The 15840-nt window shown below is 39.8% G+C and overlaps 1 protein-coding gene across 5 annotated transcripts in view; it reads left to right on the forward strand.

The window, feature by feature from the left end:
* Positions 1 to 15840, forward strand: part of NECTIN1 (nectin cell adhesion molecule 1) — a 383707-nt gene that overhangs the window by 101100 nt on the left and 266767 nt on the right. Inside the window, exon 6 of one of the 5 annotated variants that reach the window (XM_063943511.1) lies at positions 1559 to 10899. The exons of the other annotated variants lie outside the window; for them this stretch is intronic. Coding sequence (XP_063799581.1) covers positions 1559 to 2085 — 527 coding nt within the window. The 3' untranslated portion in view covers positions 2086 to 10899. Of the gene's footprint in view, positions 1 to 1558; positions 10900 to 15840 lie in introns of those variants that run through there. 5 annotated transcript variants of the gene reach the window in all.

Consider the following 15840-nt stretch of genomic DNA (forward strand, 5'->3'; position numbering starts at 1 on the left):
GCTGGCCAAACTCGAGCATTTCAAGTGTGGCATAGCCTTAAAAAGAAACTAAACCTACAGTAATTGCTGATACAGTATGAAATAGAGTGACATTTGCAAATATGTATGAATATTTACCCTTGCCTTTTGAAACAATTTTCAGTTTTGGGTGGAATATCACATGTTCAGTCCACACTGAGGGCAGGATGTAATGGAGTCCAAGTTTATCCGACATGCGGGATGCTGTCTGAACGCGGACGTTATTTAAAGGGGCAGTCATTTACATACCTTGTAAATGATTGCACCTTTAAATAAAGTCTGACTTCGGCCAGGTTCCCGCACGTCGGGCGAACTCGGATTCCACTCCATCCCGCCCTAAAAGTTTACTTACCTGGTGTCCGGCATTCATAATTATCAGTTTTGGATGGAATTATTATTTAAGGTGGCAACACAGATTAAGATCCAGATGTTTGACCTAATACAAATAGCCTTTCACTGTCTGATGTAATGGAAACACCTGTGCCTGTCTTTTTTTCTTCACTACCATCTTCATAATCTCGTTAATTATAACTTGCTTTGCTTGAGTTCCTGCGGTAGTGTTATTATTATTTTAAAAAAAATGTCATGCATTTTCTGGCATAGGCTACTATCTGGATAATGTTCACCTTCCTCTGTTTCTGCCTATTGAAATCTTTAAACCTTTTCTGGCTACTGTTGCTTCCTAATCGTAAAGAAATGTGTCCTTTTTTTCTTTAAAAAAAAAATTGGTAGCAGAATCTCTCAGATTTGAATTAGCTGTTCTCAGTGATCTACAGAATTCATATGACCTGCTACTCCCTTCCCTTCCTCCCCTACAATCCTTAATTTTTCCTATTTTTTCCCATTCCCACCCCCTCTACCCAAGCAGGGACGCAATCTTAGAAACCTGAAAGTTTGGAATAGAAAATTCTGCAATGAATTGCATTGATCTGAATAGTTTCAAGATGATTGAATTAGGAATAAGCTACATTTTTAGAACTAGGTTTTTCCTCTGTGATATCTATAATCGAGAGAGAAAGTAAACGACCCAACTAATCAGTAATCTCAGCATTTACAAGAACAGTAGACCAGTTCTTGCAGCGATATTGTTGCTAGTACACGTATAAATTGTTATATACCTAGTATTTGAGAAAGTAGACATTACACATTATTATAAATACTATCAGAAATCTTGGAAACTATTATATGCATGTAATTAAACTTTTTTTATATATATAATACACATTGTAACAGTATAACCTATATAAAACTATAATATTTTGCTCTGTTTGACCTAAACAAATTTATGTTTTACACTGATTTTTTGGAGATTGTTGGACCATTTAAAAAATTAAATAAAGTGCAAGCAAGGGATTGACTTGTAGTTGCATTTAGTGAGGGATCAGGTAATAGTATGTGCAATGGTTCATGTGGTCCACTTGACCTTAGTAAATATATATCCGGGTCCAACACTAATGATCACAATTTGCGTCTCTGCTTATGGGTTTTAGCATGTAGCCAGAGCTTGATATTTTCCCTCTCCTTGTCTTTTCCTACCCAGAATTCCCTTTCACCCCGACTCCTACAGAACAGACGGACAAGAGAGAACCCCCCATGTTCTCAGCTGCCATCATTGGAGGTGCAGTGGGCGGAGCAGTTCTAGTTTTAGCAGTTTCGGTGATCCTCTTTGTTTTGCTTCGGAGAAGACATCAAACCTTCAAGGGCGACTACAACACCAAGAAGCACGTTTATGGAAATGGGTACAGTAAGGCAGGCGTGGCACAGCACCCTCCTATGGCGCAGAGTTTGCAGTATCCAGAGGATTCTGACGACGAAAAGAAACCAGGCCCGGTCGGAAGCAGCAGCTATGAAGAAGAAGAAGATGAGGAGGGAATAGATGGGCGCAAATTGGGCCCAAAGTATGATGATGAATCTAAGCGCCCCTATTTTACAGTAGAAGAGGGGGATCGATGTGGCTACAGTGAAGATAGAACTCTAGGGTTCCAGTATGAGCCGGAGGAACTCCCCGATAGTCTGGTGCCCCAGAATGATGGTTCCTTCATCTCAAAGAAGGAGTGGTATGTGTGAGAGGAACGTGCCAAATAAACTGACATATGTGGCTGGACACGCACATGCCGTGACCCATGAGATGGGGAAAGACCTAAGGCTGTTGGAAGTAATGGTCACATGATCGGAGCTTTGTCTTGTCTCTTGATATATAAATATAAAGTTTTTTTTTTTTTTAATGCCTCACAACTGCAGGGTCATTGTGACCTAGGAAATGCTGATACCCGGTACATGTCTACAATGCTGTCATAATATGCCGCAATCCTTATAGACAGGGTCACTGTGTTGACGTGTTCATTCTCACAAGTTGACACAGTAACTTAGCATGCTTTTCTTTACGTCACACACTAAGCCATTGTGCAAAACGCACAATAAGATGACGCAATCATTAATAAAGAATGTAAAGAGCCATTTATCAATAGGCCACTGACACTCATACGCAGAGCATACTACTGAACAGAAAGATATCCAAATATACAGACCACATCATAACAGTACGTATACACTATAAGTGGTGCACCATATACAATTACTGAATACAGCCTTAAAAAAACTAAAGAGGGGGAACAAAAACTCCAGTACCTATCAATTTCTATCTCATTATAGACGATACATCCTTTTCTTTTTTTTCCATTCCTTTCTCTCAAACACTGGAATTATTTTTGGGTACTTTGTATTTTTTTTTTTGTTTGTTTCTTTTCTTTTTATTTCTTTGTGTACTCTTGAGAAGTTTTATTTCAATCCGGGGACAAAAAAAAAAAAAAAAAAAACGAAGCTGCTACACCACTTCACATTTGAACCTGCATGTTACAGTGTGGGCAAATGTACATGGAACAGATAGTTTCACCAAGGACTGCGTTTTTTTGCGCAACATGTTATTTCTGTTTGGATCACGATGTGTTTTGACCGAGACTTATGTACTAACTTACTGACATGGAACTTTGCCATTGCTCCGGGCCTCCAAGCTTCCTTCCAAATAATATGGCACTTATAAAGTGACAGACGTCACCGTATGCAGGATCCCACCAACAGCTGTTCTGTGATTCAGAGGAAAAAAATAAATAAATAAATAAATATATATATATATATATATATATCACTGTTTGAAAGAAATCTGCAAAGGCGAACACAATGGGATCATAATGCAGAGAAGGTATTATGGCGGTACTGTAAGAAATGGAAACCTGATGTGCGTAGGACTACAAATTGCTTGACTTTATTTTAATTTTTAAGATTTTTTTGTATCCCAAATTCTGAGAGATTTTAACATTTTTGGAATCCAACGCCCTTTGTTTGTGTTAGGTTGTCAATATACATAAACTGCTCACACATTACAGGACATCATCATGTATTGTATTGTGCATATCATTTTAGTTGCGCAGTTCCAGCGGACATAGCAATTGACTGAATGAACATTCCTGAGCACTTTAAATAATTTTTAATTTAAGTAGTTACATGACTGGGCAGCTGATTCAACATTCTATATAAGAATAGTCTGTTTTGGGCCAATGTTCCACTGTGTACAGTATTTTTGTTTGTACTTCACATATCTGTGTGGGCATCTATATTCATTCATTTACCTTGCGTATTGTACACTATGGAAAATATTCATGATTCCAGCCTTCGTTTATTCGTACGATTATGCATACATGTGTCTGTACACCAGCGGCTACACAGAGGCCAGATTCTGGATAGAGGTGGTTATACTAGCCTTTATACACACGCTCCTTGGGAAATGCAGAGGGGTGTCTAAAAATGTACGGTGGACTTGTCAGGGTGATACCATTTCACAGTCTACAGCCATATATACCCCGCCCACAATTCAAAATGGCATGAATTGTGTCATTTCTCATTGGTGGGTATGTTGTGGTAGCATGGTACCCTACACCACTATGTAGTGATGCCTTTTGTATCCATCTCGTAGCAGTGTGTGCACAGTGGTGGGGCAAATTCCACCATCATGACCTCAGCCCAGTCTATGTCTGCCGCAGTTAGGGAGAATTACAAACTTTCTGTGGAGTTTTGGAGTACTACCTGAAATCCGGGAGCCACCCAGTAATCCGTGAGAGTCGCCATGTATAGCTTTTGAAACTTGAGTAAGATTGTCATTAGAATCTGGCCTGTGGACCCTTAATTGGAAATGGTCTTTGGGTGGAACTTTGTTCAAGTAGTTTTTAAGAGCCTTTGAAGACACTTTTTGACATTTATGAAAGCCTGTGTATCACTGCGCTACATATTGTATCTGAAATAATGCATGTGGTTATGCATAGGTAAATTTGCCCAGCATGCATCCTTTGGTCTTCAGATAAAGCAGATACAGGTTGAGTATCCCACATCCAAATGTTCTGAAATACAGAATTTTTTTAGTAAGACTGAGATAGTGAAACCTTTTGTTTTCTGATGGCTCATTGTACACAAATTTTGTTTAATACACAAAGTTATTAAACATATTGTATTAAATGACCTTCAAGCTGTGTGTATAAGGTGTATATGAATCATAAATGCATTCTGTGCTTAGACTTGGGTCCTATTGCCATGATATCTCATTATGGTATGCAATTATTCCAAAATACGGAAAAATCCCATATCCAAAATACTTCTGGTCCCAAGCATTTTGGATAAGGGATACTCAACCTGTATTGCATTGGATGATGATGCTACTTTAGCTTTTAACAATGTGATGCCAAAGATTGCAGGTGTGGCAGCCATTACACAATCCTATGTAATAACTCAATTTTATTGGATTTGTACCAGGTGCAGTAAAGTGATGTCACAGTAACAATAACTGACATACTGTGGAGAGAGATTAGGTACCAACCAATCAGATCCTAACTATCATTTTTCAAACACAGCCTGTAACATGGTAGTTCGGAGCTGATTGGCTGGTACTTTATCTCGCTCTACTTTATCTCCCACCCCCATGCTTTATGTTACAGTTCCGTGTTTTTGTTCTCATTCGGAAGTGCCTGAAAGAAGTGGAAAGTGGCTTCAGCTGTTTGTAATTAAAGATAGGATAGCATTTTAAACCAAACTGCAGTGTAGATAATGGTAAGAATGAACAATACATTTTACACCCATAATTCATGTATTTAATCTGAAATTGAGGTATGTAGTTGTCTCTTGAAGCTGGATAATTGGGGGTGATGATAAAATACCTCACCCACTGCTCCCCTCAGTTGAGCCCCAGAGAAAATGCAGCTGCAACCAAGAGCTGGGGCTATGACGCTGTATCCTTGCGGTGTCCTGTGAGATAATAAATTTAAACAACTGTTCAACAGCAGCATTATATCAGTCTGAAGGATTAGATTGTGACTTTATGACTTTGTGCCCCTTAGCGGCAGAATTAATAATATATTTGAATAAAAAATATGAAACTGGTGAGAGAGAGAGACAGGTATTTACATTTTTGGCTTAGAAGTATAAACTCTACCAACGTGGACTTTTCTAGCAGTAACTGTAGCCCCTAAGCAAGTGAGCAGGAATATGCGGAAGTACAATACATTTTATGGTGTTGCAATTCACCATCTTTACCTTGGAGAATGTTTGGTCTGAAACCAAAATGCAGATGTCTACAAAATGAAAACCTCATTTGAAAGCACTGCCTGCTGTCGTATTACCACTGCCTTCTGTATTAGCTGTGCGGCGGAATATCGGAGCTGGAATGCGACCTCTCGCTTAGTCACACAAAGGATAAACACACTGCAGAATTAAGGGTCATACACTGTGCAGGGTGATGCAGGGTGAATGATCTGGTATCTGTGCAGGGGCACTGTGCCAAATCACCAGGAAAATATGCCACTGTGCCATTTTCCAGGTAATTTCTGCTGGTATGGGACTCAGGGTCGACAGTGTCTAGGTCGACAGTAGAAATAGGTAGACACGGTCATTAGGTCGAAATGAAAAAAGGTTGACGTGAGCTTTCTTCTTTTTTTTTTTTTTGGTGTCATTATCTTCGTAAAGTGACCGGGAACCCCAATTAGTGCACCGTGGCCTCTTGCACGCGCTGCGCTCGGTACAGGTTACCGTTCACAATCGTAGTCCATATGGATCATGAAGTATGAAAAAGTTTTTAAAAAATTGAAAAACGCATGTCGACCTTTTTGCTTGTTCATGCTGACCTAATGGTCGTGTCGACCTATTCACTGTCAACCTAAGTGGTGTCGACCCAGAGTCCGGATACCAATTTATGCCGCTGTGCGGCACCAGCCTATGCAGGACACCAGAGATGCCGGAAGTGTAAGTATAATTAGTAGTAAAGTGCAGTGTGGGGGCCCCTGGACACAGGGGCAGTGTGCACGCATGCCCTGCACCCAGTTTATATACACACCCGCTGCATCCGGAGTGGTGGGACAGAGAGAGTAGGGCTGCTCTAATATAAGCTGAGTACATTCATTTTTACTGTGGATTGGGAGATTCTACGGTATCAAAGAGGCTTTTGCCGTTTTATTGATGTCTAATAGTGATGCGTATTTTGCAACTAAAACGTACGGTTGTATAAGAGTGTGACGTATGCCTTTGCATAATCTGGGTGCACATGCTCCTGGTACCTACCTGCCTGTATCTTGCAATATTGTATTCCTCGGCACATGGGTGTAAATACTCTACTCGTTCTATAGATTTATAAGTGTAAATTGTGTACGTTTTCCATCCATCAGGTCATGGGGGAATTCATTTAGACACAATTGATCGCTCTGCACAAGGAAAAGCTATTCAATTAATTAGCCCTTTTCCCATGGGTGGTTTTCCAGTGACTGGGTTTCCACGTAAATTGCAGAATCTAATGGTTTTCCCCATGCGTTAAATGCAGATTTTTACTACCTGATGCTGCAAGAAAAAATCCAGTCCCTGGAGGATTAGCATGATTGATTAGCTGTGGTGTAAACCAAGTGGGTAATTGAAACCGCCCCCCCCCCCCCCCCCCCCATATGTGTTGCATGATCACAAACCAACGTAATACAAATATAATGACTACTAACACCACATAACATGCTCACAGATACATATCACATACTGTACGTAGATAGGGTGGCACTCGATATCCCGGTTGTCGGGATACCGTTGCTCAGCCGACTGGCGTCGGGATCCTGACCACTATTTTCCCTCCTGGGGTATCCACGACACCCCTGGAGAGAGAATAAATAGCGCACGCCTCCATGCCCGCAGCGAGCCTGCAAGGGGCTCTTCAGTGCTCACCCTGCTGATGGCATACCAGAGGTCGGGATCCCAACAGCCGGGCAGGCGTAGTAGACCCACGTAGATGAGTTGTCTGCTTTTGTAAACCTGTCTCTGCAAGTCTTGCCTCCCGTGGTGCAAATGGTATGCTATCTTTCCTTCTTTACTTGTAGCTGGGAGCCAGATAGCACAGCATTTGCAATAGTAACTGTTACCACAGGTAAACACATGTATTCCAGATAAAGAATTGTCCTCAAACAACTAGCCTCAATACGCCATGCAGCGGGAGTTGCCTGGCCGCAGTGAGCTGACAGGTCCCGTGCAGCTCCGCTAGCATCAGGCAATGTGATGCGACTTGGACACACAACGGAACTTGGTTTGGAAAAAAGCTGCTGCACTGTGGCACTTCATATGCAGATTCAGAGACTCAGCCAGACACAGATATACCAGTGTTGCTATCAAATGAATCATCACAGTCTATTGGTGCATCCTAGTTGCATCACGTTGCATCTAAGACGCATTGGATGAATTGAGTCCTCCTGTAATGTGTGCTGCCTTAACATACACAGCATAGTTCTGCTTCTGGATTGACGTAATGGGGGTTACAGACTTAGCAGTGAAGGCAGCAACTACTTTAATATAGAAACGTACCAACAACAGCACTTTTACAGTCCACCACACTAACCCATTTCAGCAGGACAGTGCCTATCTGATGCGCAATGGTACCGAACAGGATGCAGCCACAAGCCCTTTTGGCAGTGTCCAAATTTGGACATTTCCAGTGTTGGGAAGCAGTAGATAATATGTATCTCTATATTAGATCCTTGCATATTTTCTCTCCATAGCCTCAAAACACTGTTTCTTTCTATTACCTTTATCATGGCAATTTTCCATCTGTAATCTGTGCACCGTCCTTGCAAACAGGTACAATAGCACAATAATAGTAGCAGGAAGTCACAGAGCAGGCATTTGTTCCGTACATCTGCATTTTTCTGCATTCAGGGTTAGAATGTCGACACCTGAATGCTGACACATGATTTTAGGATTAGGCTTGCGGTTAGAGTTCGATGAAAATGTCATGTAATATCACACTGCAACAAGCCGACTGTCAACATTCTAAATGGCAACATTCAGATCGTGTCGATATTTTGAATGTCGACGTAATATGCCATACCCAATGAAAAGCATGATAAACAGAGATGCTTGAATATTTCCAGCTGGTTTGATATTCAGTGGCTGAAAGGTCACGTACGTGTTTGCGGAAATGATCGTCAATAAATCATGATTCCAAATTTGTTGCTCGCATTTGAGTTTCCCTATTTGTGATTTAGGTTCTGCATTTAAATTAATGTTACAATTTTCCCAGTTCACATTCATCAGAACAGTAAAAATATATATTATTGTCCTTTGTTGATGCTGGTACAAACGAGCAAATTTTCCCAAATGTAGATTATTATTTTTATTGTAAATGATTCTGGGGAATTTTCAAATTTTTGTGCCAATTTGAAAAACTAGTTCAACTTTTTAATGTTAATTGAAAAATTCAGCTCCCACTTCCTATTCCACGATAAATTATAAATATTATTAGTTTTCTAGTAAATCAAATTTGGGGACTTGGAACAAGTTTGGAGAAATCAGGCTTACAATTAGAAACTAAATTCCCGTTTACAGTATATAGACCTACTTAGAGGACCATAAAATTTAGATATTCTAAAAGACTTTATACTTACACCATCCAAGTACATATTTTAGTTTAGTACTGATGACTGCTGTATGAATATTTTGGTAAAACTAGGGCTTTAGGCTGTTTTAACATGATCAATAGGTTCCTTGTGTAACTTTACTATATATTAACCCTGATTTAAGATTTATTGATATGCAGGCCTTTAAGACACATTGGGGAAGATGTATTAACCTGGAGAAGGCATAAGGAAGTGATAAACCAGTGATATGTGCAAGGTGATAAAGGCACCAGCCAATCAGATCCAATATGTAAATTAACAGTTAGGATTCACGATGGGTAGCGAAGTGCACTTTGGGCCTAATTCCATTCCTGATCGCTCTTCTGCGAATTTGCAGAGGTCTGCAATCAAATAGTCGTCGCCCAGACAGTGAATAACCGCCCCGTGCAAGTGTGCGTACGCCGTGCGAAAAGCTTTGCAAATGCCGGTCAGCTGCAAATCCATTTGCAGCTCACTCACCATGGAATGATTTTTGCACTCTGTGCATAGCCCAGGACCTACCCCTACAGGACCTACCCCTACAGTGCGATACAAACAGGCTGATCGGGGCGGAGCTGACGTCGCCACCCCCCCTCCCCCCCAAAAAAAAACAAACAAAAACATTTAGTAACGCCTGTGTTTTTCATGACACTCCCAGAAAACTGGCAGTTACCACCCCCAAACGCCCACTTCCTGTCAATCAACCTGCGTTCGCCTAGCGATCAAGAAAGACGCAGGATTTTCATTATGATCCATATGCAAGCGCAGTCGTTCGCTAATCGGCCTCTGTGTGATTTCGCACAACAGTGAACAGGTCTGAATTAGGCCCTTTTTCCTAAATATTGCATCTTAGTTTCATCGTAACCACATACAAATTGGACCCACAATGAATGAGGGATACTAGGTTACTAATTTACTGTATGTTACAAAGGAATTGGAATAATATGTGCAGAAAGCCACAGATTAAGCAGAAAGTGACAGGAAGAACGGCATCAGCAGCTCCTTTCGGAACCTACTTTATACAGAGATTGGCAACTTTGTCGCACATAGAAGTATAAGTGTTGACAGCCCCAGTGATCAGTGTACACTGACAATGTATTTTTGTCTCTTTAGTAGTGCAAATCAGATTGTAAAAATGACAAAAGTCATATCTATATCACACTAAGTAGGAGATGTACTAAGCTTTGGAGAGGATAAAGTAGAGAGGGGTAAAGTAGCAGCCAATCAGCTCCCAACTGCCATGTTACAGGCTGTGTTTGAAAATGACATTTGGGTGCTAATTATCAGTCTCCAAGGCTTAGTACATCTGAACCTCGGAACTGTAAGCATGCTAGATTGCCCAAATAGTTGAAATTTGTTCGGTTACTTTTAAGTTTGTAAATTGAATGTTGGTTTATAAGTAAAATAATTCATGTTAAAGTAATCTAATAATTTCACTGAACACCATATATAAAGCTGAAATAGGTTACACAGTGTTTCTGCAATTTGTTGTTCGCAAAATAATCGATAAAAAAGGTAAAAATTGTATTTTAGGGAAAATAAGGAGAAAAGATCATTGTTTCCCAACTTTGCTCCCCACATGCTGCTAACTCCATATAGGAAACCACTATAATCAGCAGAGCTACCTGACATATCGATTAATGACTCTTTGGATCAGCGGTCTTTGTAGTTGTTTAGCGACTTGCTTATAAATGGAAAGCATAGGTTTACATCCTCCCAATGGTAATGTTATTCTGCAGAGAGCGACAATATTATGCTGCCTTCCAGATAGTGTTTCACTTGCAGCTCATGAACAGGCTCTTTCTATAAAAGGTTTTCTCTACTTCAAATTTTCCATCTTAATGAAAAAAAATAAAAATTGAGCAAACATTATATGTTACCAATTAGTTGGTTAATAAGATATGAGCCCTTGATTTCTTCAAGTATGGATAAGGATAAATAAATAATAAATGAGTAATTGGATGGTTAATGGTTAATTGAATATAAACCCTTAAATTCAGCAAATACTGGTGCGTATGTGATAAAATGATCAATGCATATAAATTTGAATGAGAAACGAATATAAAATAAAAATCAAATAAATGATGTATCAATTGGGTGCTTGGTGGTCCTATGTTTCAGATTGAAATGTATTGAAATCAATGATGATCATAAAAATTAGGTAACAATGTAACAATTTATTGTATTTAACTAAATAACTAAATAATGTGAAGAGGAGTGCTGGATGGCACTGATACGTAATGTCACTCTTGGTCAGCAAATAGTTTCAAACTAGCGGCGTCCCGCATGCATTTATTACTGTCTCTGTTAGAGTGCACTCTAGTTTTTCAGTCTCACAAATAGCGCTTATTCTGTATGTGCCACACTTGGAATCTTCACGGTGTGGGTATGGGGCAATTACACATGGAAGGTATGATAGGGAGGCTCTGGACTAATCTTACAGGCCGGCCTCAGCTTCCCGTGGTGCGCCTTGGAACAGACACCCCCTGAGAGCCGAGGCGCCGCACCGGTAATCTCGTCTGGGGCGAGGGAAAAATCAGAGAGCGCTCTCCGGAGCCGCCTAGTGAGTGACCCTCGCCGCAACAGAGGCTCGCTTCCTACCTTCTCCTGTGTTTGCCAAGTCCCGTCACCGGCTTGTCCGTCTTCTGTTGCTCAGCAACCTGGTCCGCTTCCGGGTTTCTCCCGATCACGTGACCGGGTCTTGTTAGATGTGAAGCTCGATGTATCTGGTATGCAAAAGTGGTTCTGAGGAAGGCCTTGGAAAGGCTGAAACGCGTTGGAGTAAAGACATACAGACTTTCAAGTTCTGCAGAACTACTTTTGCATACCAGATACATCGAGCTTCACATCTAACAAGACCCGGTCACGTGATCGGGAGAAACCCGGAAGCGGACCAGGTTGCTGAGCAACAGAAGACGGACAAGCCGGTGACGGGACTTGGCAAACACAGGAGAAGGTAGGAAGCGAGCCTCTGTTGCGGCGAGGGTCACTCACTAGGCGGCTCCGGAGAGCGCTCTCTGATTTTTCCCTCGCCCCAGACGAGATTACCGGTGCGGCGCCTCGGCTCTCAAGGGGTGTCTGTTCCAAGGCGCACCACGGGAAGCTGAGGCCGGCCTGTAAGATTAGTCCAGAGCCTCCCTATCATACCTTCCATGTGTAATTGCCCCATACCCACACCGTGAAGATTCCAAGTGTGGCACATACAGAATAAGCGCTATTTGTGAGACTGAAAAACTAGAGTGCACTCTAACAGAGACAGTAATAAATGCATGCGGGACGCCGCTAGTTTGAAACTATTTGCTGACCAAGAGTGACATTACGTATCGGTGCCATCCAGCACTCCTCTTCACATTATTTAGTTATTTAGTTAAATACAATAAATTGTTACATTGTTACCTAATTTTTATGATCATCATTGATTTCAATACATTTCAATCTGAAACATAGGACCACCAAGCACCCAATTGATACATCATTTATTTGATTTTTATTTTATATTCGTTTCTCATTCAAATTTATATGCATTGATCATTTTATCACATACGCACCAGTATTTGCTGAATTTAAGGGTTTATATTCAATTAACCATTAACCATCCAATTACTCATTTATTATTTATTTATCCTTATCCATACTTGAAGAAATCAAGGGCTCATATCTTATTAACCAACTAATTGGATAAACAGACCAATCACCCGGATTGAGCGCAACACCATTCCCAATTATCTATATAGTCCCATCAGGTCAGTCACCTGAAGGTGTAGCAGCTCGTCCACACAAATAGATCCCAGTGCGCAGGTTATCACATTTCTATTATATGTTACCAGTTGCATGACCATGTAGCTGCAACCGCCTGTGAACATTGGGATACCACTGCACTATACAATTGTATTTTTATTAGTAATATATAGCGCATCTGGTCCCATTATTTATCCTCATTAAGCGGCAAGTTTAAAAAACGAAATCACTGATTTCAAAAATACAGCACAAATGTTACAATTTATACTGGAAACACAGCAAATACTGGTCCAGCATACTAAACGATTAATGTGGTTTCTCTGCTGTAACCCAGTCATGGAATGACCTTACAGTATATGACATTTTTAATAGTTTACTTACAGTTTACCATATGGTTTAGTAATAGTGGGTTGTACCATTGCCCCATTGGTAGATGACACAAAGGGGTATATTTACTAAAAATTATGGTGGATTTTTAATGAATTTTGTGTTTCAGGATCTAAATCACACATGTACAGTACCAACAGATCTTTGACATTGTTAAAAAAAAATATGTAAAAAAAAAATCATGTGTTAGTAAATGTGGAATTTAAACCCTGAAATACAAAATCAACCAAACATCGATCACACATTGATCATGAAGCGACCCAGATTGTTTTTTCGTAAATATACCCCTAAATCCCACCATTATTAACAGATGATTTTTGAAATTTTTATTCAAAAGGATGTCAAATATCATCTGTTAATAAATGTGTGATTCAGACCCTGTAACACAAAATCGATCATAGATTACCCAACATCGACCAAAATCGACTTTTAGTAATTATACTCAGAAAAATAAAAAAATTATATATATATATATATATATATATAAAATCACATTTTCTCTACTGTGTTGTCGTCCCATAGACCGTGCATGCACCACAGTTTCTACCTGCAAGCATAACCCATCCATCATGTCCACAAAAACTTAGTTTAATTTCTGGTACACCATACACAATAAACTATCACTGCAATACTCAGTAGGTGCAATGCCAATGGTGTGCTCAACACTTGTCAATGCATTATCATATTTATAAACCATTTGTGACTTACGGTTCCCCACTTACGTCAGAAAATCTTTCAATATCCTATCCTATAAATCAAAATCCATATAAACTGAAATCCGTCCTTTGTTCCAATGTTGGTCTGCACTACATATGGTGACTCAAATTTATCACTGATGGCCAAACAGACATTCTAGACATTTTTCAAAAATTTACAGAATAAATGTATTTAATACCAGCTCCAGCTGTGAATACCAGGCCTGATTATAAAGATACATACTACTTTGATAAATTAGGTCAGGGACAACAATGAAGCTAGTACATGATCCACCTGCGCTTCAAAGCTCCGTATTTTGGTCATAAGGTCAGAGGTTGTCACCGCATTCCCTGTTTGTATATAATACCGGTCACATAGCAATGTGTTCAGCAATTCTTGACATGTAACTTATTAAGGTGTACATGCATTCCATGTATAAATGCACATGTATTGCTTCACAGACCATTTCTTACAGTACGGATCGTCTCCTACCCTGTTTTTTAGGGTGAGGGGATAAAGAACCTGCTCAGCATCTTAGTGAATTTCGTGCTGTAATTTTGTAACGGTACTTTCATTTGTTCTCTGTATTTTGGTTTTACAATTATCCTATGTGTAATGAATGCTAGGTTGAGGGTGGGAATTCCCAACGATGGACTTGGGAAGGATCAATATTTGGTCTTGTACAATTTAGTGGATTAAACAAATGTGATGTAAATTTTATAAAATAAAGCTTTATAAAATAATTCACCCTGTATCACTGTTTCAACTCTGTGGTGCCCCTCTAGAGATGCTTGAATATTTCCAGCTGGTTTGATATTCAGTGGCTGAAAGGTCACCTACTTATTTGCTGTACGATCGTCAAAAAATCATGATTCCAAATTTGTTGCTCACGTTTGAGGTTCCCTATTTGTGATTTAGATTCTGCATTTGAATTTAAATTAATGTTTCCTTTTTTTTTAGTTTGAAAGAGTGAATAGTTACAGTTTTGCCAGTTCACATTCATCAACAGTGTAAAATGTATATATTATTGTCCTTTGTTGATGCCGGTACAAACGTGCAAATTTTCTCAAATGAAGCATTTTTTATTTTAAATGATTCTGGGGAATTTTCACATGTTTGTGCCAATTTGAAAACCAGTTCCACTTTTCAATGATAATGGAAAAATTCAGCTCCCACTTCCTATTCCATGATACATTATAAATATTTTTAGTTTTTTAGTAAATCAAATTTGGTGACTTGGAACAAATTTGGAGAAATCAGGCTTACAATTAGAAAGTAAATTCCCATTAAAAAAAAGGGAAAATTCCAGCGCTCGCCTCACCATATGCAAAACATGCACAACACAATGGTTGAAATATATATCTGTTTATTTCTCAGAAAATATAATATACTCAGATGGGATTAAAGTATAAAAATGTGAGTCTATGTCACAGGTGGAAAATGATGATAGAAAATGTGTGCTGACTCCTAATACAGGTATATAAAATTAACACTGGACATACACAACATACACAAAAGCAGGGTTTAAAATTTTGCTCCTCCGTGCAATGGGACCTGTTTCAATGTTTAAAAAACATGAATAAAAAAACCACACAGTAGTCTAGGGTGCGCTCCTGCGTCTTACTCCCTAAGCAATATGTGTGGTTGAATGTAAAAACGAGGTCCAGTGACCGTTGCTTCTAGCCAAAAACCTCTCAGGTGGTGACAGTTTGTGCAATGCTGCAAGTACATGATCCTGTAGCGGATATAACAATATAGTCCACGTGGGTCGTAGGTGGGTGAGAGATATCACTTTCTTACCTCCTCTGGTCTTTTAGCGTGGAAGAAAGTACTCTCCCGGTGTCCTGTGGATGCTTGTAGCTCCGTTTCTGAGGGAGAGAGTGTCTGCCGGCAGACTACCCAACCAGCCCGCTTCAGCGCTGTATGGCACTGGAGGGATCGATGTGATCTGGGATCAACGCGTTTCGCATACAAGGCTTCGTCAGGATAGCAGAGCTCTGTCCTTCGAAAGTAAATTCCCGTTTAAAGTATATAGAGCTATTCAGAGAACCATAAAATGTCG

This window comes from Pseudophryne corroboree, chromosome 10, assembly GCF_028390025.1.
Source record: "Pseudophryne corroboree isolate aPseCor3 chromosome 10, aPseCor3.hap2, whole genome shotgun sequence".
Lineage (NCBI taxonomy): Eukaryota > Metazoa > Chordata > Amphibia > Anura > Myobatrachidae > Pseudophryne > Pseudophryne corroboree.